Consider the following 26,169-nt stretch of genomic DNA (forward strand, 5'->3'; position numbering starts at 1 on the left):
CCTAATTCCCACTGTGCACCAAATTGCCAATACCCACACTCACTCTGGCTGTATCTCACTCAGGATGAGGTCTCTCCCCTGCTCGTGTGTCATATTAAAAAGAATGGGGGTCAATTTCTACAGAGGTTCTCTTGCTCATCTGCTGTCACTCACTTGGAAGAGCGATGAAAACCTCAGAAAATTGGGTTTGCTGTTTTTCCAGGATTTAAGTGGCACTTTTGCCAAAAAGTGGTATACCAGGAGAACTGCTGAAGCAATTCATTCCCATTGTTTTCTCTCATCTCTGCAGTTGCTGCTGCTGCATACATGGCAGGATGCCATTCAGTGCTGGCATCAGCCAAAGAACCAAAAGTAATAAGTGGCTCCATTAAAAAATGGATCAACATTTTTTAGCTTATTTCATTATTTCTGAAAGGGAAAGAGAGGAAAAAATACAAAGAAGCTGCTTTATAACAGAAATCTACAATAATACAATGGCGATAAAAGCAAAATCAGGCAAGATCATATGAAAGAAAGACTTCTTTTGGTCCTGGTTGCCAACTGTAAGAAGTTGGAAAACCTCACTATCTAGGAACTGGAACTGAAAGAGATTTCGTAATGTTCTCAGGTTCCTGGGACTCAGAGTTTGCAGTATTTACATTGAATAGTGGTTTTCGTAACACGAGTCACAATGGAGAAAGAGCTGCACAATTAGGATACATAACACTTAAATGTTGCAAAATGGCTTTGAATTCTGCCCTCAGATCTTCTCTGATGTTGGAGAGTACTTGGTCTGTCCAAGGCAGCATTGCAAAACTCTACAAGTGCACTGAATACTTAACTGCACATGGCCTGCAGAAATGATGGCCTAAATAGCTCACACCATCAGAAATGACATCTAAGTCTGTCATCAGAGAATGGTACCTCATTATCATAGCACATCCAACAAGTTGAAGCACACCCGCAACAGTGGCAGCAGCATTGTGATATGCAAGAACCAACAAACTGGTGGAGAGTGAGAAATAACTTTGCGTTTTAAATATCTCCTGTCAGGTAGAAATTAGCACAACCATACATGCACCATATCAAGCATTTACTCTGTCATGCAAATTGAAATAGGACCAGTAATGATAGTTTATTGGTGTTATGTTTACATGCTCGTGTTTCTCTTAAATAGAGTATTTTGAGATAGGCTGACAACTTTAACAATTTGAAGTCAGGCTGTGACCGTGGCGTGCATGGGCCTGGGAGAGCAGGAACCACCAACGAAGGTGTCAATGTCACCTCTTAACTCCCAGACCTTATTTTAATCTTTCAAATTAGATTGGAATGATGACACAGCCAACAGGCAGGAGCAGGAAATTACTGACTGAAGGTGTAGAAAGGGGTGTGCTCCTGCTCTTCCTGGCTGACAAGCTTCCAAAAATCAAAAAATGAATTTGCTTGGGTCTCTCCTGGCCTCAGGCACTGCAGGTCAGGCAATGAGTGCTATTGTCACAATCGGTAGTTATGATTGTGTCAGATCTGAATAACCCGCGACATAAAGATAAGGCCTCAGGCAGACAAAACTGAAGGAAATCTGGCAGTTAAAATGGTGGTTGCACAGAAGTGTTGGGAAAGCAGCATTGAAATTTTAACACCCCCCATCCCTACACATCCCTTTCCCAACATGTAGGAAGGGTTTAAATCAGGCCTTCTGTCACTTATATTTTAAGAACATTAGAATTGGTCTATTGTAACAGACTCTAGCCACCTTGTAAACTCACTAGTACCAAGTAATTAATCCATGACTAACAGTAACCTAAAGTACATTTTTGTGTAGATTTACATTACAAGGATAGTGCAGTGCAAAATAAAACTGAAACTGCAGTTGTAATGTACAGCACGGAAATGGAATCTGGAGTCAGGTTCCAACCCAAAGTCTGAGTAAAATTCCTTGTGCATTAACATCCAATTTATAAGAAGCAAGTTTAGTGATAACATGAAAGTGAAACTGCTTACACATTTTAATTGTTTTAAATTAATTTTTTTTGGGGGAAGGCATATGATATTACTTTTCTTCAGTCTTGATTATTAAGAATTCATGTTCATGTTTTAAAAAGGTTCTCATGCAGTACAAAGGTAGTGATGTAGTAATTGCAATTTTATTACCAAATAACTTTTTCACTTGGAAAGTGGTAAAGGATTGAGTGAATTCTGGCCATTTCCTCGCTGTGGCAATCAGATGTTTTGCATGATAGCTCTGTATTTCTTCTGGTGCTCAACAAGCTTCAGGAAGACTTTGTATTTGTTGTCATAAAACCTACAAAAATGTGTTGAAACTATTTTAGTAATGCAGTAAACTTAAACTTCTAAGAAGTTATACCAGCTGTTTTGGTCAGATTTTCTGCAGTTGGAAGACTTTATACTGGATTTAAATAGAATCCTAACACAGAAATGTTCTGTTGCATTTTCAGCTAGAAAACAACAATCTCAGACAAGCTTCATAGGTCCTTAGGCTAAAGCCAGTTTCCCCTCAAATTTCCCCTGAGCAGCATAGATGAGCAGAAACATGGGAATGATGTACAACATGCGTGCCTGCTTAAGTTTGGTCCCCAGATGTTTCCTGTGTTGTGTTTCAATGGCGGAAGAAACACTACCTTATCCCAGTAGTTTTTCTAGAGTTTAGTGGCCGTGTAACGTTAACTCAAATGCTTTGGGGGGAAAAAAGAACTACTAGCAGATTTTTTTTTAAACAAGTGTAAAAAGACACATAACTAAAACTATAAATGCAGCTATTTATTTATAAAAGGCATTAAGTATATGTGAATCATTTCATCATGAATAAATAGCCTGCAGGCAGGAAATGAATTCTGGACAACAATCTAATAAAGGGGTTCACTATAGGTTGCAGTCTAATAGAGGGGTTCTGTAGGAGCAAAAGTCAATTGATTTCTAACTACTAGTGAATCTGGAGGTTAGATCAAAGGTTTGAAATTATTTCCTTTTTATTTGTTACATAGCAGACATTTTCTTCTGTTATTGATTGTGCAATTTACTGATTACAGCTGTGATACTAGGAGCGTGAGAAATTTTAGGAGTGTGATGAACTTATAATTGCAATCTTACTTAAACAATTGGACCGGGTTCTTTTCCTGATTTAACTAACAATATTGTATCATTATGCAAAAGAAACAATTTGTGCAATGTATATGGTTATAAGAATGACACCAATATGTGGAGTATTCCAATCCGCCAGGGTATTCAGCATTGCACTTGTGACATCTGTTCTCCATTGTGGATTGTGTATGCCTAGACCCCAATTCATATGTTTGATAATCTCTACTTCAAAGGAATTAGGTGTTGAGTTTGATACTTAATAAAGTAAAAGATGGAGTTTGAAGAAGGGTGGAGGTTCTTCCGATTTTTGATGACTGAACAGATAAAAGGCTGTTTCACTACCTTATTTAATATACTGGCAGGGGGACGGATTTTCTTTGGCTTTGTATCAAGAAGTTATGCTAACTTCAGAAGTGCAAAGCAGAGGAAAATAGGTTAGGGACCCCTGATGCCAGGAATTCAACCACTTTCCGCTGCAAGCAACGTTCCAGGGATTTTCCAAGGGAGGGGGAAAGAGTGCTTGTACCTAGGAGTGAAGACAAAAGTGAGACCAACTAGTGATGCAGAAGAAATAGAAGAACTTGTTTTTATATATTTTTCACCGCTTCTAGGATGTACAATTGTATGAATGTGATTTGTCCGCTATATGCAGTGGCTGACATAACACCCAAAGAATGTTTATTTCTCTCTCCCTGTAACCAGTTTCCCACAGCTCCCTGATTTCCAGCCCTTTTATTGGAAGCGGAAAAGATGTTAGCAAAAAGCTTTGGCATCAGCAACAGTGAATAGATATGTTTGGATAAAAACATGTGGAAATGTCAACTTTACAAGAACAACAAACTGGAACAGATGTGGAAAAGGCACAAAAATCAAAACTAATGAAGGCTTGAGGAATTGGAAAGAAAGGGCTGAGTATGGAAGTGGATTTAATAAAAAAAGAAACCCTTATTGGTTGAGAACTAGTGAGTAAGCACAGCTGCTTCTCCCCAAAACAAACAGGGCACTTAAGATACACGAATGCTAGAACCAGCAGCTTTCAAATCAATGTGAATGCAAATAGATATTGGCTATTGATTTTTTGCCGATATAAATGACTCCCTCCGTTTTAAATGTGGATGTTTGAAGTGGTGGGAACGGTAGTGTCTTTCACAGCCTCGGGGTGTCCCAAACTGCTTCATGGCAAATAAAATACTTTTGAAATGTAGTCACTGTTGTAATATTCAGAAACAGAAAATACTGAAACAAAATTATTTTTAAAGCTGTGGATTTGCTTAGTATAGCTTTCCTACTTGTTCAGCTTGAGAATGCCAGAAATACCTTTGTGGCAGAAGCTACTTAGGGCGGAATCATCCGGTCCCAATGGCGGTGGGCGTCATGGCCGGCGCTAAAATGGCGAGAAGGTCAAAAATTGGTTTCACGCCGCCCTGAAACCAGTTTGCGATCGTCCACTCCACCTGTCAATGGCAGGCTACGTTTACCACCTCTGCATTTCAAGAGCCTAATTTCAATACTATAGCATCTCATTATAAGCCCTACTCGCCAGAATCATACTGCCACGTCAAATTTAGCGTCCAGAAGTACACAAGCACATGCTGGAGGGCGGTGGGGGGGAGAGGGGATGAGGGAAGCAGCTATGCACTTGGAAAAGCTTGTCAAAAGTGAGTATTCTTCCGCAGTCAAGTGGCCAAAGCTGCCACCAATCGGTCAAGTGGAGTGGGGCGCAGGTGGGTGGGGTTTTGGACAGCCAATGAGCACATTAGGCCAACCAAGCCGTCGCCAGCAATGTCCTGCATGCATGAAGGGGCCTTCAGACTTAACCAAGAGATGTTCCTTGTACACCTTTGCTAACTCACATGTCTCTCTCTTTGATCCTGCAGAAGGAGAACAATAGGATCATGGAGATTGGTGATTTAGTGGTATGCTTCATGGCTTAGAGAGACCAGAGAAGAAGAGAGCAGTAGAGGCGCCTGGCTCAGCAAAGGGAGGAGCATCTCCCTCAAGATTAAGGGGTGGCAGGGCCTTCTGCGCACTCAGCTAAAGGTCCACTGAGAGCTGTTGATCATAGGTGCTTTGCTGGACCCAGGGTCTAGAGATAGCGCTTATCGTTGCTACAGATGATTGAGAACTAGTGTCACCGAAGACTGCACATGTCTAGGGAACTGGTTGGTCACATATGCCACCTGCTGCAGGATTTGGCACCACGGGGACATGGAGGGCATCCATTGCCAGTGGCCAGGAAAGTGATTGCGGTGCTCAATTTTTACTCCAGTGATTCCTTCCAGGGCTCCACAGGTGATCTGTGGGGATCTCGCAAGCCTCCATGCATGAGTGTATCCAGGAGGTCACGGACGCCATCTTTGCGAAGGCATAGAACTTTGTGCATTTCGCCCGGGATCAGGAAAGCCAGGAAGCAAGAGTGCCTAGATTTGCGCAGATCTCTGGTTTTCCACAGGTGCAGGGTGCCATCGACTGCACTCACATGGTGCTTAGATCGCCATGGTAACAAGCAGTCAACCACGCCTACCAGAAGGGTGTCCACTCGCTGAATGTTCAGCTGGTGAGCGACCACCACAAACGCATCCTACAGGTCTGCGCACGATTCCCAGCGAGCATCCACAACTCCTATATCCTTAGCAGGTCTCAGATCCCCAACATGTTCCAGGATCTAGAGAGGCTGCAGGGTTGGCTCCTCAGGATCAAGGGCTGCCCACAGAGGATGTGGCTGATGGCGCCCATGTGGCAGCCTCAGACTGCAGCAAAGCAATGGTATAACAAGGCTCATGCCATGACTCGGACTTTGGTGCAGCAAACCACAGACACTTTGAAAGTGAGATTCCGGTGTCTCGACAGGTCCGGTGGAACAATGCAATACATTGTTTGCTGTGCGCTACACAACCTGGCACTGCAATAGGTGGAGGACTTGGCTGAGGAAGAGTTGGAAGAGCTGCATGTCTCCTCTGATAAGGAGGACGTTGAAGGGGAAGATGGTAATGAGGTCCTCGAAGGTGAGGATGCCGGTGATGGGGTCATCGTGCTGGCCAGACGAGTCAAGCGTGCTCCAGTGGCCCTCATAGCCACAAGATTTATGGAGGATGAGGATGAGATGCAGTGAGGACAGTCTTGAACATTTGACTCCTGTGTGGCTGATGGCAGCGTCGGTGCTCAGGCTCATGTCATGGAGACACAGCAGAGGCCCTAATAGTCGCTAGATTCCAGAAGGATGACGATGATATGCAGTAAGGGCACTCCACAGATCTTCACATTGCCTCTGTGAATGTCTAACTCCTGTCTGGCTGAGGGCAGCTCGCTTGCACCCTGTGATCAGGGTCATATCATGGAGACACAGCCATGAAACTTTAAATACACCTGATCCTTTGTCAGCTTTCAGCACCTGACCTCTTTGGGAGCACAGCGTCAGATGCTAACGAGATGGGGGCCAGCCTCACTTTAAAGATGCTGAGAGCACACAGGGAGAATGACTGAATTCTGTGATGCCTGCACACGACATTCTGGCAGCAATGACAAGCACCATCAAGGTGTAGGCATCACTAATGTGTCCAGTGAGTGTGAAGATGGACCATCACTTTGGTCTGGAGGTTACACACTGCACAGGGAAGAGGCCTTGGACTAAGACACCTGCCTTTATCATGGGCAGGGAACAGCGTTTCATATCTGAGTGACACAAACACTGCTCATCATAACAAGGAGCCAAATCAAGGAAACATTCTTGGGAGTTTATGTACAATCGTGAACATTATGTACAAGTGATTAACACCCATGCCCAGGCTGTGCTGTGGCTCAGTTCATAGCACCCTCACCTTTGAGTCAGAAGGTTGTGGGTTCATGTCCCACTCCCGGAAAAAAAAAGGTCAAGAACTGTGAATGTACTCGAAAGAGTTACATATTCTTAACCTTCCTAACCCTGCCGCTACATTTTGGTGCTCCCCAATATCCACAGCAGAGGTGGAGGCAGCCTGCTTACTGCTACGCCATTTGGGAAGATCTTGGCAGCCGTCCTTTGGAGGGCCAAGACCTGGAGGGCTCCGGCCTGCTTTTGGGTCCTGCTGTATGGAAGTGGTACCCTCCTCAGCCTGTTGAGCTGGAGCTGCTGGGGTCACATGAAGAGGGGATTCAGATGGGCTGGACAGTCCCTGAGTCGCCTGAGTGCATGGCCCTGGGGTGTGCACCTGCTGGTCCTTCTCCCTATGGGTGCCCGTCAGCCACTAGCTAACTCCTTGAGGGCTGGGGGAAGCTGGAGTGAGATTGTGCTACTCAGCTCTCCTTTTGCATTGACACTGTTGGAGGCCAACTATGGCATCAGCGATGGAGTTCAGCCCATGGAGTAGTGCAGGTCCGATGTCCTGGGCCAAGGTCTCCATGGCGGTCGCCATCCTACTAATGTTGACCTTGGTGCATTGACATGCCAGCACTATGATCTCACACTGAAGGTGGATGGACTCCTCCATTGAGCCTTGCAATCAGAAGAGTTCAGCAGACATCCATTCCTGATGTTCCCGAGCTTGCCTTTGCTGAGATATGAGCGAGTCTATAGGCTCCTCATCTGACTCGAGCTCAGCAGATTTCAGGCCTCCAGCAGTCCTCTGAGTGCCAGGAACCTGAGAAGTCCCTGCCTCTGCCTGATGTGGATCAGACAGGCGATGGGCACACCAGGTTGTGACCCCGAGGCTACTCTAGAACTAGGTCGCACTAAGTGTGTGTCTCTTTGCAGGTGGAGGGTGTGGGCGAGGGTGTGGGAGAGCGCTGTGATGGGTCTTCAATTAGGGTGTCATCAGATTCATCTTGCGAGGTGGTCTTGGGGCTTAAGTCGAGGACCTGGCTCCCGGACCCTCTTAGCTGTTTCCCAGATGTGCCTGCAAAAGCAAGGAGAGATAATCAGTGTATGACAGGGAACTGCGGAACAGGGAACTCACTCACAGCATGGTTGTCTGATGGATGTTGCACTGCTGGACCCTCATGGTTGAGCACTGCTGACCTCACCATCAGCACAGGAATGGTCCAGATCATTACCAGCCAGCTTGATAACTCTATTTTTAAAGTCTGTGAGGGCCTTAATGTTGGGCATTCCTCTGACAGTCTGCGACCTCTCCTTTTGGTTGTGTGCCAGCTTGTCCGGCACAAATACAGATGGAGAGAGTGTAAGCAGCACGCCTGCCTGGCCAGATGAGAAGGCTGCCTGGTATGTATAGCTGGTGAGTGGTGGTACAGATGGGATAAGAACATGATCCGCAGGGCAGATGAAGGTGTGTCTTCAAACTGGCAGTGTGTGAGACCCCTGTGACCATAAGATGTAGGAGCAGAAGTAGGCCATTTGGCCCATTGAGTCTGCACCGCCATTCAATGAAATCATGGCTGATCTGATAATCCTTAACTTCACTTTCCTGCCTTTTCCCCATAATCCTTGATTTCCTTACTGGTTAAAAATCTGTCCATCTCAGCCTTGAATATACTTAACGACCCAGCCTCTACAGCCCTCTGCGGCAAAGAATTCCAGATTTACTGCCCCGAGAGAAGAAATTCTCCTCATCTCTGTTTTAAATGGGCGACCCCTTACTCTGAGATTATGCCCTCTGGTCCTAGACTCTCCCACAAGTGGAAACAACCTCTCAGCGTCTACCCTGTCAAGCCCCCTAAGAGTCTTATATATTTCAATAAGGTCGCCTCTCTTTCTTCGAAACTCCAAAAAGTACAGACCCAACCGACTTTACCTCTCCTCATAAGAAAAACCCTCTGTACCGAGGATCAACCTAGTGAACCTTCTCTGGACTGCATCAAATGCCAGTATATCTTTCCTTAGATAAGGGGACCAAAACTGTTCACAGCATTCTAGGTATGGTCTAACTAGTGTCTTGTATAGTTTTAGCAAGGCTTCCCTATTTTTATACTCGATTCCCTTTGAAATAAAGGCCAACATTCCATTTGTCTTCCTTATTACCGGCTGAACTTGAATGCTAGCTTTTTGTGATTCATGCACAAGGACCTCCAAATCCCTCTGTGCTGCAGCTTTCTGCAGTCTTTCTCCATTTAAATAATATTCAGTTCCTCATTTCTTCCTGCCAAAGTGCATAACCTCTCATTTTCCCACATTATATTCCATCTGCCAAGTTCTTGCCCACTCACTTAACCTGTCCATATCCCTCTGTAGACTCTTTGTGTCATCCTCACCACTTGCCTGCCCACTTATTTTTGTGTCATCCGCAAACTTGGTGACGGTATATTCACTTCCTTCATCTAAGTCATTAATACATATTGTAAATAATTGTGGCCCCAGCACTGATCCCCGTGGCACTCCACTAGTTACAGGTTGCCATCCTGAAAATGCCCCCCTTATTCCAACTCTCCGTCTTCTATAAGTTAGCCAATCCTTTATCCATGCTAAAATACTACCTTCTGTGTGGCACCTTATCGAATGCCTTTTGGAAATCCAAATATATTGCATCCACTGGTTCCCCTTTATCTATACTGCTTGTTACCTCCTCAAAGAATTCTAATAAATTTGTCAGACATGATTTCCCCTTCATGAAGCCATGCTGACTCTGCTTGATTATATTATGTATTTTTAAGTGCTCTGCTATTACATCCTTTACAATAGACTCTAACATTTTCCCAATGAGATAATGATCTGTATAAGTTAACTGGCCTATAGTTACCTGCTTTATGTCTCCCTCCCTTTTGAATAAGGGTGTTACATTGGCAGTTTTCCAATCTTCTGGGACTTTTCTAGAATCTAAGGATTCTTGGAAGATTGCTATCAGTGCATCCAATATTTATATAGCTATTTCCTTTAATATCCTAGGAAGCAACCCATCAGGTCCAGGGGACTTATCGACCTTTAGCCCCATTAGTTTCCCTCGTACTTTTTCTCCAGTGATCAGTGATAGTTATTGTATTTATTTCCTCCCCACCTTTTGCCCCTTGATTATTTAGCATTTTTGGAATGCTATTAGTGTCTTCTACTGTGAAGACTGATGCAAAGTATTTATTCAACTCCTCTGTCATTTCCTGGTTCCCCATCATTATTTCCGCAGCCTCATTCTCTTATGGGGTCTATGTTCACGTTGGCCCCTCTCTTGCTTTTTATATATTTAAAGAAGCTCTTACTGTCTGTTTTTATATTACTTGCTAGTTTACCCTCAAAGTTTATTTTCTCCCTCTTTATTATTTTTTGGTCATCTTTTGTTAGTTTTTAAAACTTTCTAATCCTCTGGTTTACCACTAATCTTTGCCACGTTGTATGTTTTTTCTTTCAATTTGATATTATCCTTTACTTCCTTGTTAACCATGGTTGGTTTATCCCCTTCTCTGAACCCTTCTCCCTCACTGGGATACATCTTTGTTGTGAGTCATGGAACTATTTTCTTAAACATCTGCCATTGTTCATCAACCGTCTTTTCTGCTAAACTCCTTTCCCAGTCCATTCCAGCCAACTCTGCCCTCATTCCTCTGTAATTACCCTTATTTAAGTTTAGCACAGTTGTTTCCGACCCTCTCCGAAGTTTCTCACTCTCAAACTGAAAGCTAAATTCTACCAAATTGTGGTCACTGTTTCCTACGGGATCCTTTACTCTGAGATCATTTATTAAACCTGCATCATTACACATTACAAGATAAAAAATAGCCTGATCCCTGGTTGGATCCACAACATATTGTTCTAGGAAACTGTCCCAACTACACTTTATGAATTCTTACTCATGGCTACCTCTGCCAATTTGATTTTCCCAATCTACATGAAGATTAAAGTCACCCATGATTAATGTACTGCCTTTTTTACATGCCCTCATTATCTCCTGATTTATTCTCTGTCCTACAGTATAGCTACTGTTAGGGGGTCTATAGACTATTCCCACCAGTGTCTTCTTTCCCTTGTTATTTCTTACCTCCACCCATATGGATTCTACATCCTCTGATCCAAGATAATTTCTTGCTATCATACTTATTCCATCTTGTACTAACAAAGCTACCCCACCACCCTTTCCTTCTTGCCTGTCCTTTCAGAAAGTCACATACCCCTGAATATTTAGTTCCCAGCTTTGATCTCCTTGTAACCATGTCTCCATAATGGCTATAAGATCACACTGACTAACCTCTATTTGTGCCATTAATTCATTTATTTTGTTTCGAATACTACGTGCATTTAAGTAAAGAGCCATTAATTTTGCCTTTTTACCATTTTTTCCCCCCTTTAACCCTTTTTGCTGCTGCTTTTTTATGTTTGTACACTCTGTCCCTTACGGTCACTCTCAGTATCATTACATAAATAGCTTCCCTGCAATGCTGCCAAATCCTTTTTGCTTTGTAGGCCCTCTCCAGAACCCTCCCCCGCTCAATTTATTTTAAAGCCCTCTTTATAGCCCTAGTTACTTGATTCATCAGGACACTAGTCCCAGCATGGTTCAAGTGAAGTCCGTCCTACCGGAACAGCTCCCTTCTACCCTAGTACTGGTGCCAGTGCCTGATTAACTGAAACCCATTCCTCCCACACAAATCTTTGAGCCACGTATTTAACTCCTTGACTTTATTTACCCTGTGCCAGTTTGCCCGTAATAATCCTGAGATTATTACCTTGGAGGTTCTGCTTTTTAATTTAACTCCTAAGTGTTCAAATTCTTTCAGCAGAATCTCCTTTCTAGTACTATCAATGTTATTGGTACCAATGTGGACGATGACAACTCGATCCCTCCCATCCCACTCCAAGTTCCTCTCCAGCCCTGAAGAGATGTCCTTAACCCTGGCCCTGGACCAGCAATCCAGCCTTTGGGACTCACACCCATGGCTGCAGAGAGCAGTATCTAGCCCCCTAATTATACCATCGCCTACTGCTACTACGTTCCTATTTCCTCCCCCCATTTGAATGGCTCCCTGTATCACGGTGCCATAGTCAGTTTGCTCATCCTCCCTGCAGTCCCCGTCCTCATCCACACAGCTTGCAAGAACCTCATAACTGTTGGACAATTGCAGGGGCTGAAGTTCCTCGAACCCTACCTCATGGGTCCCCATACCTGCTTCACCTGCAGTCACACCCTTCTGCAGAGACCAAATTTGAATTACCTAATTTGAGGGGTTTGACCGCCTCCTGGAGCAAAGTGTCCAGGTAACTTCCCCCCTCCCTAATGTGGCGCAATATCTGCAGCTTGGACTCCTTAACTCGGGTCCAAAGTTCCTCGAGCTGCAAATACTTACTACAGATGTGTTCACTTTGGATCAACTTGGCATCTAGCAGCTTCCGCATGCTGCAGCAGCAATACATCACTATCTTGCCATCGCTTTCTTATTTTATTTTATTTTTAAATTAATTACTCTAGTATCCCTGCTCTTTATACTTGAAGAATCCCCCAGTCTTTACACTTCATTGTAATCATTTGTTTTACACACCAGTATTGATCTTATACTTAACAAGCTATTTTTTAAAAAAAGAGAAAAAAAAGACTAGAGGCCTAAACACAAACTTAAAGACCTTACTTTTACTTTTAGTGACTAAAACTACTCACCAATCCTACTCACCAATCAGCTACTTTCCCTGCACTCGTGTCTCTCTCTCTCTCCGCACTCTTTATTGGTCTCTTGTCTCTCTCTCTCTCTCTCCACACTCTTTATGGCACTCTCATCTCTCTCTCTGCACTCTTTAATGGATTCTCGTCTCTCTCTCTCCGCGCTTTGTGGATGTGTGATGGGCTTGTGAGTGTGAGAGTTGAGAGTGATGAGAAAAGTGACTTACCCTAGCTCCACCCAGAACGGGGGAGATTTTTCATCCACTTTCGGCACAGGTTAGCTGTCCTCTTTTGCAGGGCATTGGCGCTGACCACCACTGCCACTGCCCCCATGTTGGATGCTGCCATGCTGCCTTCCTTGCTTGCTGACCTTTGCCCAGAACGGGTGGAGAGGACTTCACGGCGGCCCTCCCCTGTGTCCAAGAAGCGCCCGAGGGAGGCATCGCTAAATTTGGGGGCAGCATGTTTCCACCCTTTGGCAGTCATGACATTCCAGCAGCTTTTGATCCCTTAAAAAGTGCTAGCTCTATGCAGGGGCACCCGTTAAATATGGCATCCTAATTACTGAAGGCCTGAGGTGACCGCGGGACGGGCAAATCAAAGGCCACCCCGCCAACTATCCGGCGTGTTTCCCATGAATGCATTATTAATGAGGCGGGGCACGTTGGGAGTGGGATGATACGGCATGAGAACCTACCATTGAGGCTGGCAGGTAAAACAACTTTTTCATGCCCACTGCCAAACTCAGTGCAAATCTTGGACAATTACTTAAAGGGAATTGTTATACCCTGGGCAAAATATTGTCACTGAACTAGTAATCCAGAGACCCAGGCTAATACTCTGGGGGCACGAGTTCAAATCCCACCACGGCAGCTGTGGAATTTAAATTCAATTAATAAATCTAGAATTAAAAGTCTAATGGTGACCACAAGACCATTCTTGACTGTCGTAAATACACATTTGGTACACTAAGGTCCTGTAGGGAAGGAAACCTGCTGTCCTGGCCTACATGTGACTCCAGACCCACAGTAATGTGGTTGACTCCTAAATGCCTCCTGAAATGGCCGAGCAAGCCATTCTTTCTTGTTTTCATTCATTCACGGGATGTAGGCATCGCTAGCTGGGCCAGCATTTGTTGCCCATCCCTAGTTGCCCTTGAGAAGATGATGGTGAGCTGCCTTCTTGAACTGCTGCAGTCCCTGTGGCATAGGTACACCCACAGTGCTGTTAGGGAGCTCCAGGATTTTAACCCAGCGACAGTGAAGGAATGGCGATATATTTTCAAGTCAGGATGGTGAGTGGCTTGGAGGGGAACGTCGAGGTGGTGGTGTTCCCATCTATCTGCTGCCCTTGTCCTTCTAGATCATAGTGGTTTTGGGTTTGGAAGATGTTGTCTAAGGAACCTTGGTGAATTCCTGCACTGCATCTTGTAGATGGTACACACTGCTGCTACTGTGCGTCGGTGGTGGAAGGAGTGAATGTTTGTGGATGTGGTGCCAATCAAGCTGTTGTTTTGCTCTGGATGGTGTCAAGCTTCTTGAATGTTGGTGGAGCTGCACTCATCCAGGCAAATGAAGAGTATTCCATCACACTCCTGACTTGTGCCTTGTAGACGGTGGGCAGGCTTTGGGGAGTCAGGAGATGAGTTACTCACTGCAGGATTCCTAGCCTCTGACCTGCTCTTGTAGCCACAGTATTGATATGGCTATTCCAGTTCAGTTTCTGGTCAATGATAACCCCTAAGATAGTGGGGGATTCAGCGATGGTAATGCCAATGAACATCAAAGGGTGATGGTTGGATTCTCTCTTGTTGGAGATGGTCATTGCCTGGCACTTGTGTGGTGTGAATGTTACTTGCCACTTGTTAGCCAAAGCCTGGATATTTTCCAGCTCTTGCTGCATTTGGACATGGACTACTTCAATTGTATCAAGCCAGTACAAAGTCTAAAAGGAATGAAACCAGTTGGACCACTCGGCATTGACCAAGACATCGGAAAGGGCAATGGCACACCCAGCTCTGTCGACCCTGCAGAGTCCTCCTTACTGACATCTTGGAGCTTGTGGCAAAATTGGAAGTGCTGTCCCACTGATTAGCCAAGGAACAGCCTAACATAGTCATACTCATGGAACCATACCTTACAGGTCAAACATGGGCAAGGACACCTTCTGTTGGTTACCATCTACCATAACCCCCCTCTGCTGATCAATCAGTACTTCGCCATGTTGAACAGTACTTGGAGGAAGCACTGAGGGTGGCAAGGGCACAGAATGTACTCTGGGTGGGGGACTTCAATGTCCACCACCAAGAGTAGCTCGGTAACACAATTGACTGAGCTAGACGAGCCTTAAAGGACACAGCTGGTACACTGAGTCTTTGGCATGTGGTGAGGGAACCAACCTACATGACCTCATCCTCACCAATCTACCTGCAGATGCATATGTCCATGACAGTATTGGTAGGAGTAACCACAGCACAGGCCTTGTGGAGATGAAGTCCCAATCTTCGCACTGCTGTGTGGGAGTACCACCATGCTAAATAGGATGGATTTCGAACAGATCTAGCAACGCAAAATTGGGTATCTATGTGGCGCTGTGGGCCATCAGCAGCATAAGAATTGTATACAACCACAATCTGGCATTATCCCACTCTACCATTACCATCAAGCAGGGGGTTCAACGCTGGTTCAATGAAGAGTGCAGGAGGGCATGCCAGGAGCAGCATCAGGCATCTGTAAAAATGAGATGTCAACCTGGTGAAGCTACAACACATGGACTACTTGCATGCCAAACCATGAAACAGCATGCAATAGACAAGTTAAGCAATCCCATAACCAACGGATCAGATCTAAGCTCCCCAGTCCTGCCACATCCAGTCGTGAGTGATGGTGGACAATCAAACAATTCACTGGAGGAAAAGGCTCCACAAATATCCCCATCCTCAATGATGCGGGAGCCCAGCATATCAATGCAAAAGACAAAGCTGAAGTTTTTGCAGCCATCTTCAGCAAAAGTGCCGAGTGGATGTTCCATCTCAGCCTCCTCCTAAGGTCCCCAGCATCACAGATGCCAGTCATCAGCCAATTTTGTTCACTCCATGTGATATCAAGAAACGGAAAAGGCTATGAGCCCTGATAACATTCCAACAATAGTACTGAAGATTTGAGATCCAAAACTAGCCGCACCCCTAGCCAAGTTGTTCCAGTACAGCTACAACACTGGCATCTGTCTGGCAATTTGGAAAATGTCCTGTGTATGACCTGTCCACAAAAAGCAGGGCAAATCCAACCCAGCCAATTATCGCCCCATCTGTCTACTCTTGATAATCAGAAAAGCGATGGGAAGTGTCATTGGCAGTACTATCAAGTAGTAGTTATTCGGCAATAACCTGCTCACTGATGCTGTTGGGTTCCACCAGGGCCACTCAGCTCCTGATCTCATTAAAGTCTTGGTCCAAACATGGACAAAAGAGCTGAACTTAAGAGGTAAGGGGAGAGTTTAGACTCCCCAGTGTAGAGGATACCACACTGTGAACAGTGAATACAGTCGACTAAATTGAAAGAAGTGCAAGTGAATTGCTGTTTCACCTGGAAGGACTGTTTGGGGCCTTGGATAATGAGGAGGAAAGAGGTAAAGGGCATTACACTTCATGAAGTTGCATGGGAAGGTACTGTGGGAAGGGGCATTTGACTGTGTGACATCAAGGAGCCCTAGCAAAACTGAAGTGAATAGGATTCAGGGAGAAAACTCTCCACTAGTCAAGAGTCATACCTAGCACAAAGGAAAATGGTTGTGGTTGTTGGACGTTAATCACCTCAGTCCCAGGACATCACAGCAGGTGTTCTTCAGGGTAGTGTCCTCGCCAGGTCAATATCAGCTACTTCATCAATAATTTTCCTTCAGTCATAAGGTCAGAAGTGGGGATGTTCATGGGTGATTGTATAATGTTCAGCACCATTCACAACTCCTCAGAAACTGAGGCAGTCCGTGTCCATATGCAGCAAGAACTGGACAATATTCAGGCTTGGGCTGATAAGTGGCAAGTCATATTTACGCCACACAAGTGCCCGACAATGACCAACAAGAGAGAATCTAATCGTCTACCTTTGATGTTCAATGACATTACAATCATTGAATCCCCTACTGTCAACATACTGGGAGTTACCATTGACCAGAAAATGAACTGGACCAGCCAAATAAATACCGTGGTTACAAGAGCAGGTCAGAAGTTGGGAATTCTGTGGAGAGTAAGACACCTTTTTTTTCACTTTATTCTTCCAAGGGATGTGGGCATTGCTGGCAAGGCCAGCATTTGTTGCCCAGCCCTAACTGCCCTTGAACTGAATGGCTTGCTAGGCCACTTCAGAGGGCAGTTAGGGTCAACCACATTGCTGTGGGTCTGGTGTCACATGTAGACCAGACCAGGTAATGATGGCAGATATCCTTCCCTTAAGGACATTAGCGAACCAGGTAGTTATGACAATTATGACAATCTATGATAGTTTCATGGTCACCATTACTGAGACTAGCTTGCAATTCCAGATTTATTAATTGAATTGAAATTCTACCAGCTGTCATGGTGGGATTTGAACCCACGTCCCAAGAGCAATGGCCTCTGGGTTACTAGCCAAGTGATATTACCACTACGCCACTGTCTCCCCCTAAACTGACTCTCCAAAGCCTGTCCAGCATCTATAAGGTACAAGACAGGAGTGTGATGGAATACTCTCCACTTGCCTGGAAGAATACAGCTCCAACAACACCCAAGAAGCTCAACACCATCCAGGACAAAGCAGCATGCTTGATTGGCACCCCATCCATCACAATAAACATTTACTCCCTCCACGACAGAAGGACAATGGAAGCAGTATGTACCATCTACAAGGTACACTGCAGCAACACGTAAAGGCTCCTTCAAAAGCACCTCCCAAACCTGCGACCTCTGCCACCTAGAAGGACAAGGGCAGCAGATGCATGGGAACACCATCGCCTGCAAGTTCCATTCTAAGCCACTCACTATCCCAACTTGGAAATAAATAGCCGTTTTTTCACTGTCGCTGGGTCAAATTCCTGGAACTCCCTCCCTAACAGCACTGTGGGTGTCCATACAACACATGGACTGCAGTGGTTCAAGTAGGCAGCTCACCGCCAGCTTCTCAAGGGCAATTAGGGATGGGCAATAATTGCTGGCCTAGCCAGAAACGTCCACATCCCACGAATGAACATAATTTTAAATATATATTCTTCAATGGAATAGCAGTGATGGAGGTTAGTAAAGAAAATCTGGCAGGACAGTACGTTTAAAATTGCTCCTATGTTGTTTTTCATTTATGGAAGAAATCCAGATTATATGGTATATGCTATACTGCTTCTGGTGAACAGCTCAACAGTATGGTTTGGTCTCTGGCATGCGAACCACCATAATCGACTCACAAAATCAAGTTATGGTTCGTAGGAAGTGTGGGCTTGTCAGTGGAAGATGCTGTTTATATTGAGTATGAATCAAGTGTAACATTGTGAAACATATGAATCTAATATCCAGATGACTCAGTGCTTTGGTACATTCATGCTCCACAGAACGGAACAGAAATGTGACCAAGCACCTCCCATAAAACTTGCTGATTGCTGTTCAACAATTTGAGGAGGTACCATGTAGCAAAGGATCAAAGAGGAGTCAACCCAGTCCACTCTAATGATCATTTAGAGGATAGTACAAGATTGTGATTAATAAAAGTCTGGCCAAGCCTCTCTTTTGAAAAACAGCTCATGATGGCTGGAAAGGCAGGAAAATAAAACTATCTAAGAAAATTTTAAAATTAAGTACCTTTTTTGCCTTGGATCTGGATGAATTATTTCTCCAATTTTTCCCATTTTTTCCATAGCTTCCTGTTGAATACATAGAAAAAATGTTTCCATGTTACATGTCATTTAATTTCTATCAATTTATAACATGGTACTGGGACATTAGTCATTTATTTTTCAATAGAGGAATTAAATACAATTTTTCCTTCAAAATGAGGCCCAGAAATAAGTCACCAGGGCCTTACACTAACAATATCTGGGAAGAGGTGGGGGTGGGGTTAGGCTTAGGGTTAGGGTTAGGGCTGGTGGAGGAGGAGGACTTGCCATTTGTTGTGCCTCTTTTTGGCCCAATTCCTGCCTGGGGTTAAAATTAAGGCTCAAATTCTTAATAACCAAACATTCTGTAATAAATTTTAAATGCTAAGTGGTGGTAGGGTTGTGTACTGAAGAGGGTGGGGTGGGCTTAGGGGCAACACGTGGTGTGCCAAATTCCAGAGTGTAGCAGCGGGTTGGGAAATTAGACATGATCCTGTCACTTCCGCACTTTCCGCTTTAATCCACAAAGGTTTGCAGGCAAGAGAGAAACACCACAGGGAGCTGTTGGCCAAGTAATTAAGGTATTTGACTCAGGATTTATTCTAGAATTCTGGCTTTAACAGCCATAGTTGCATGAAACCACCAGGATCAACAAGACAATGGGTGGTCATTGTTCAATGAAGCTAACAGGCTGGGAAGCCTTCAAAGAATTAAGCTGAATAGCTGCAGTTTGACATACATACATATGAGTTAGGAACAGGAGTAGCGGGAGGTTATAGTCAGACCAGCCATGATCTTATTGAATGGTGGAGCAGGCTCAAAGGGCTGAGTGGCCTACACAAGCTCCTAATTCGTATGTTTGTATGTTCGTATTCCTTCCTATGTTTTCTAATAGGGTGCTTCCCCGGGTAAAAATCTAGGTGCTACTAATTGTTGTCTTGCATATCTTCTAATTGTTACCTTGGTGCCAGGAGTACCTGAGATGGCTTGCTGTAGTGTGAAAATAAATGTCACTGTGATTGAGATGGAACCTAGCATCTGGCTTTTGAATCCTGAGATGGACCTGCTACAGGTTTACATTTCTGCTACTGAACCTGTGTGCTTTCTGCCAATAAGGCAGAATATTGATGTCTTGGGAAACTAAGTACACCATCATCATTGTCCATTCCAGCCATGCAACTGCTACCGGCCAGGCCTCTTTATAGCCACTGCTTGACAGCAAACCTAATAGCACCAATGGTAGCACTGAAGCCCTCCCTTGGAGTTCTCTGTAAACAATTCTATTGATCTACCAGCCAAATAAGCCAATAGTCTAAGTATGGGAAAAAAAACACCAACTGCTTTAGGATCTCAGCCAAGATGAAACTCCACTGCAGATGTTTCTGGAGTTGCCATGCACTCCATGGTGGACTGGAGAGTTGTGAAATATCCAAAGTGCAGTAGACTCTTCCAACTACACCACAGTGTTTGACGCAGGCCACCAATGCTTGTACCAAAGCTTGGACGCCATTATTCTTTTTAAAACAGATTCCATGGGGTCTGAATATTTAGGGTTATCAGTCGAACTGTGATGCATGTCAGCCTTCTGAAAGAAAGTCCCTCATCCTGCACTTTCCCCACATGCTCTTGCTCACATATGCTCTTTGCCTCAGCCAATGTACTCCCCTATGACTGATCGCTAAATCTTGCAAAGTGGTTGTAGCTGTGCTGGCGCTTGGGAGGCAGAGACCCATTAATTATGTGTGCTAACTTTTACTGTGCCTTGCTTGTCTTGATTTGACATATCTATAAAGAAGACATGTTCCAAAAGGGCTAAATAAGCAAGGACTAAATAAGTACAATACAAGGGCAAATTTTCAGATTATATGGTCTCAGTGTGGAGCTTTCCCCAAACAATCAGAAAATCTCCCTACAAAGTTGAATAGAAGGAACAACCTAGTGAAGGGGTTCAGTAAAACAAATGCAAAAATGCTGTAGATGCTAGAATTTGAAATAAAAACAGAAAATGCTGGAAATACTCAGCAGGTCATGTAGCCTGTATGGTGAGAGAACAGAGGGCTGGGGTCCCTGCCCTTTGGCGAAAAATTCGGGGTCAAGCCCATCTTCAATTTGGTGGTTCGTCTCGCTGCGATTCAAGGCTTGGAGGGATATTTGTTGGTTTAACGCAGACCAAACGCAAGAACCAATCAGAGTTGATGTGCCAACCAATCAGCACCTCTTTTCTCCTGCAGTATAAATTCTTCTGATTGTTTGGAATTTGGGATTCTTGCACTTGTCCAGATCACTGCAAGATGAAATGCTTCGCCAACATGTCTCTCTTTTCAGTTATATTCAGTTCCTGTACTGTAAAGCTGATGAATTAACATAACAATCGTAGTTAGGTCTCCCATAAAATCCTTCTCTTCCTGTTGTGTATCCATCACTCCTCTCGTAAAGTGTACTAAGGTCTTCTTTTAAGTGAAGAACGCTGTATGAAATGGAAGGTCATCAACCTGAAACATTAACTCTGTTTTTATTTTATTCATTCATGGGATGCGGCTGTTGCTGGCTAGGCCATCATTTGTTGCCTATCCCTACTTGCCCTTCAGAAGGTGTTAGTGAGCTGCTTTCTTGAACTGCTGCAGTCCATGTGGTGTAGGTACACCCACAGTGCTGTTAGGGAGAGAGTTCCAGGATTTTGACCCAGCGACAGTGAAGGAATGGCAAAATATTTCCAAGTCAGGATGGTGAGTATCTTGGAGGGGAACTTCCAGGTGGTGGTGTTTCCATGTGTCTGCTGCCCTTGGCCTTCTAGATGGCAGTGGTCATGAGTTCGTAAGGTGTTGTCTAAGGAGCCTTGGTGAGCTCTGGCAGTGTATCTTGTAGATGGTACACACTGTTGCCACTGTGTGTCACTGGTGAAGGGAGTGAATGTTTGTGGATGGAGTGCCAATCAAGCGGGCTGCTTTTTCCTGAAAGGTGTCAAACTTGAGTGTTGTCGGAGCTGCAGTCATCCAGGCAAGTAGAGAGTGTTCCATCATACTCCTAACTTGTGCCTTGCAGATGGTGGACAGGCTTTGCGAGTCAGGAGGTGAGTTACTTGCCACAGGATTTCTAGTCTCTGGCCTACTCTTGTAGCCACAGGTGCTGCCTGACCGCTTGAATATTTCCAGCATTTTTTGTTTTTATATTATATAAAATGTAAGGTATGTCAGTGTATCTTTTTAAACTGCAAAAATAAAATCTGTGACACTTGGTTTGGGATAAAGTCTTAACCTTTAAACTTCATAACAGGAAATACAAAAAAATCCAATAGTTTCAGCATTTTGTCTTATTAACCATTGTTGTTTCACATCCACAATACTTTCCAGGATGTAGCCAGTTACAGGTAGCACTTGGCCACTTACAGCAGTCAAAAAAAAAAATGTAACAAAAAGGCTTCCATAGCATTGAATTAGTCATACTCCTTGACATTTTATATTGTTCTATGAATTACAGCATTGATTTATGATAAAAGTTTGATCAAAACCATTTGCCTTAAAGATATATGTGCCACCTAAAATAAATGATAGTCTATTTCCTTCTGGTAATTTAAGTTAATTGTCATTGCTAAGACACTTTTAAAAAATTAATTGCTTCAAAGTACATTTTTACAGCACTCGGGAGGGAGAGGGGGAGGAAGATGGTCATGGGCAAACTATTTGAGCTTGCAATTGTCCTTATCCTGTCGTTACGTCCATTTAGGTGGTAGCAGCATAAACAGTAGCTCTCAGCATCCTCTTTTAAATAGTTAGTGTTAAAAATCAGACAATATTCTAACTGACAAAGAAATATTTCCAGGATCAACTCCTCGCTTATTTAACTATTGATTTCTTCTAAAAGTGAAATACATTAGCAGAGATTTTCTGAAGTTATGGGAACCTGATCAGAAAATTCAACACTTCTAAATAAACTTCTGCTCAAATACAATTTAAGACAGCTCAAGGCAATTTTAATTTCTATTCCACATATTTCCATTCCCCATCTCCTGCTGTTTTAACACAGGACTTCTGTTGGGCAGCCTAGGTTCCTACTAAAATCAGGTGGGAGCCTCCTTAATATATGCAAATAAAAGTTCCACAGTGTACGGAGGACCCTGATGTAATTAAGAGGACCAACTGGGTTTAAAATCTGGAATATGGACGCCCTCTTCAGTATAACTTGGTGTTGAAAAGGAAGAGGCCAAGTCGAAAAGGTAAGTCTAAAATTATTTTCTGGGACCATGACCAGCAAACTTCACAAGGATAATGTGGTACTTGCCACCCGTAATCAGCCCCCTAGGAATGGTACTCCCGCATCTGTCTTTCTGTCAGTAAGGGGGGCACAAGAAGACAGGAGACTACTCCTGAGTGAGACTGAGACTGAGTGAGTAGCAAATTAGGTTCACATGGGAATTCAGTACATGGGAGAAAGAGGTGCAGTATACATAGGAATTATTCTAAGTTAATTGAGAAGATAATTAAATTAACCAAATAACATAAATAACAATGGCAGCACAGGTGTTATGTTGTAGCTGTGGAATGTGCGATCTTTTGGATGCCAAGGTGATCCATGACAAACACATTTACAGGAAGTGTAAGCAGCTAAAGGAATTATCGATCAGGATTATTGATCTGGAGGCCAAACTGCAGACACTGCACAACATAAGGGTGGAGGAGAAATACTTAGATACTTTGTTCCAGAAGATGCTCACACCTTTTAGAATAGGGCCATCTGTTTTGGTCAGCGTTGAGGGACAGGAGGATGTGACCATGACTGAGGCAGGTAAAGGAACCAAGCAGACAATAGTGGAGGACCTCAGACTTTATATTATCAAACAAGTTTGAGGTGCTCACAACCTGTGTGGATGAAAGCGAGGTCTGCAAGGTGGATGTGCAGGCCGGCCATGGCACCATGGTACAGGAAGCTGTTCAAGCTGGAGGAGCAAACAGGAAGGTAATGGTAGTAGGGGATAGTACAGTGAGGCGATTGATATCGTTCTGTGCAGCAAAGAGCAAGAGTCCAGAAGGTTGAGTTGCCTGCCCATTGCCAGGGTTTGGGACATCTGCTCAAGGCTGGAGAGGATCTTGCAGTGGGAGGGGGAGGTTCCAGTGGTTGTGGTCCATGTAGGTACCAACGACATTGGCAAGATAAGAAAAGAGGTTCTGCATAGTCAGTATGAGGAGCTAGGTACCAAATTAAGAAGCAGAACCTCAAAGGTAATAATCTCTGGATTATTACCTGAGCCACATGCAAATTGGCATAAAGCAAATAAGATTAGGGAGATGAATGCTTGGCTCAAAGGCTGCTGTGGGAGAAGTGGGTTCAGGTTCGTGGGGCACTGGCATCAGTACTGGGGAAAGGGGGAGCTGTACCATTGTAATGGTCTACACCTGAACCATGCTGGGACCAGTGCTCTAGTGAGCTGCATAATTAGGGAAGTATATAGGGCTTTGAACTAAACAAAGGAGTGAGGGATCAAGCTTGGGTAGATGTAACAAACCAATGGGTAGAGTCAAGGCAGGAGAGCAAAATAGTAATATGGGAAATGAGGGTCAGAGAATGGCATGAAGGGACAGAGAGAAAAAACCTAAGAATGCACCAACAGTCAAGACTATATGTTACAAAGATAATAAAAAGGCAAAACTAAAGGCTCTGTATCTGAATGTGCATAACATTCATACCAAAGTAAATGAATTGATGGCGCACACTGAAGTAAATAAGTATGAACTGATAGCCATTATGGAGATGTGGCTGCAGGATGACAAGCATTGGGTCCTGAATATTGAGTGGTGTATGATAGTCAAGAAGAATAGGAACCTAGGTAAAGGTGGAGGGGTAGCACTGTTAATCAAAGATGGCATTGGTGCAATAGTTAGAGATGACCTTGATTCAGGAGATCAGGACGTAGAATTGATTTGGGTGGAGATGAGGGATAGTAGGGGAAATAAGTCTCCAGCAGGGGTGATCTACAGGCCCCCTAACAATAACCACAATATAGGACAAAGTATACAAGAAGAAATATTGGGTGTTTGTGATAAAGGGACGGCAATAACCATGGGTGATTTTAATCTACAAATAAACTGGAAAAATTAGATTAGCAGTAGTAGCCTGGATGAGGAGTTAATTGACTGCTTTCGAGATAGTTTCTAAGAGCAGCACATTCTGGAACCAACCAGAGAGCAGATTATATTAGACTTGGTATTGTGTAATGTGACAGGATTAATTAATTACCTCAGAGTAAAGTCACCCCTAGGTAGCAGCATCCACAATATGTTTGAATTTTACATCCAGTTTGAAAGGGAGAAGAGTGGGTCTGAGACTAGTATTTTAAACTTACATAAAAGCAACTATGTGGGCATGAAAGCTGAGCTAGCTGAAGTGAACTGGGATTCTAGGCTAGATCAATAGAGAAGCAGTGGCAGACATTTAAGGGGATATTTCAAAATACTCAGAATAAGTATATTCCTACAATAAAGAAAATCATAAGGTGAGGACCTATCATCTGTGGTTAACTAAAGAAGTTAAAGAAAGCATATAACTGCACAAAGATGAGAGGCAGGATAGATGATTGGTTAGAATATAAATAATGGCAGAGAATGACTAAAAGGTTAATCAGGAGAAAGAAGTTAGGGTATGAGTGGAAGCTAGCTAGAAGTTTTTTTTTAAATAGCAAGAGTTTCAACAGGTATTTAAAAAGGAAAAGAGTAAGTAAAGTGAGTGTTGGTCCTCTAGAGAGTGACAGCGGGAAGTTAATAGTAGATAATAAGGAAATGGCGGATGAAATGAACAAATATTTTACTTCTGTCTTCACTATAGAGGATACAAAAAACATTCCAGTAAAAGCTATAAATCAGGAGGCGGAAAGGAGAGAGGAACTTGGTGAAATTACAATCACAAGAGAAGTGGTACTGAGCAAACTGATGGAGCTGCAGGCTGACAAGACTCTGGATCCTGATGGACTTCCTCCTAGGGTCTTAAAAGAGGTGGTTAATGAGGTAGTGGATGTGTTGGTGTCAATTTTCCAAAATTTGCTACATTCTGGAAAGAAGCAAATATAATGCCTCTATTCAAGAAGGGAGGGAGGCAGAAAACAGGAAACTATAGGCCAGCTAGCTTGACGTCTGTTGTGGCGAAGGTGTTAGAATCGATCATAAGGAGGTTATAGCTGGGCACTTAGAAAATTTCAAGGTAATTGGGAAGAGTCAACATGGCTTTGAGAAAGGGAAATCATGTTCAACCAATATTAGAGTTCTTTGAAGAAGTAACATGTGGTGTGGATAAAGGGGAGCCTGTGGGCGTACTGTGCTTGGATTTCTAGAAGGCATTTGATAAGGTACCACATCAAAGGTTATTGCAGAAAATAAAAGCTAATGGTGTAGGGGGTAACATATTAGCGTGGATAGAAGATTGGATGGCTGGCAGAAAACAGAGCATGCATAAATGGATCCTTTCTGATTGGCAGGATATGACGAGTGAAATCCTGCTGGGGTCTGTGCTGGGGCCTCAACTTTTTACAATTTATATCAATGACTTAAATGAGGGGGTACGAAGGCTTGGTAGCTAAATATGTAGATGACACAAAGATAGCTAGGAAAGAGGACATGAAGAGGTCATAAGAAGGTTAGAGACAGACATAGATAGATTGAGTGGCTAAAAATCTGGCAGATAGCGTATAATGTGTGAAAATATAAAGTTGTTCACTTTGGCAGGAAGAATTAAAAAGCAGAGTATAACTTAAACGGATAACAAC

The 26,169-nt window shown here is 43.7% G+C and overlaps 1 protein-coding gene across 7 annotated transcripts in view; it reads right to left on the minus strand.

The window, feature by feature from the left end:
• Window positions 1-1,089: 1,089 nt before the first annotated feature.
• Window positions 1,090-26,169, minus strand: part of fggy (FGGY carbohydrate kinase domain containing) — a 371,941-nt gene continuing 346,861 nt past the window's right edge. For all 7 annotated transcript variants that reach the window (XM_078561209.1, XM_078561205.1, XM_078561208.1 and 4 more), the window contains 2 exons: window positions 18,406-18,467; window positions 1,090-2,281 (listed from right to left, as the gene is read on the minus strand). In XM_078561209.1, the coding sequence (XP_078417335.1) occupies window positions 18,431-18,467 (37 nt within the window). In that variant the 3' untranslated portion in view covers window positions 1,090-2,281; window positions 18,406-18,430. The remainder of the gene's footprint in view (window positions 2,282-18,405; window positions 18,468-26,169) is intronic.

This window comes from Cetorhinus maximus, chromosome 17 (genome assembly GCF_964194155.1).
Source record: "Cetorhinus maximus chromosome 17, sCetMax3.hap1.1, whole genome shotgun sequence".
NCBI classification, from domain to species: Eukaryota; Metazoa; Chordata; class Chondrichthyes; order Lamniformes; family Cetorhinidae; genus Cetorhinus; species Cetorhinus maximus.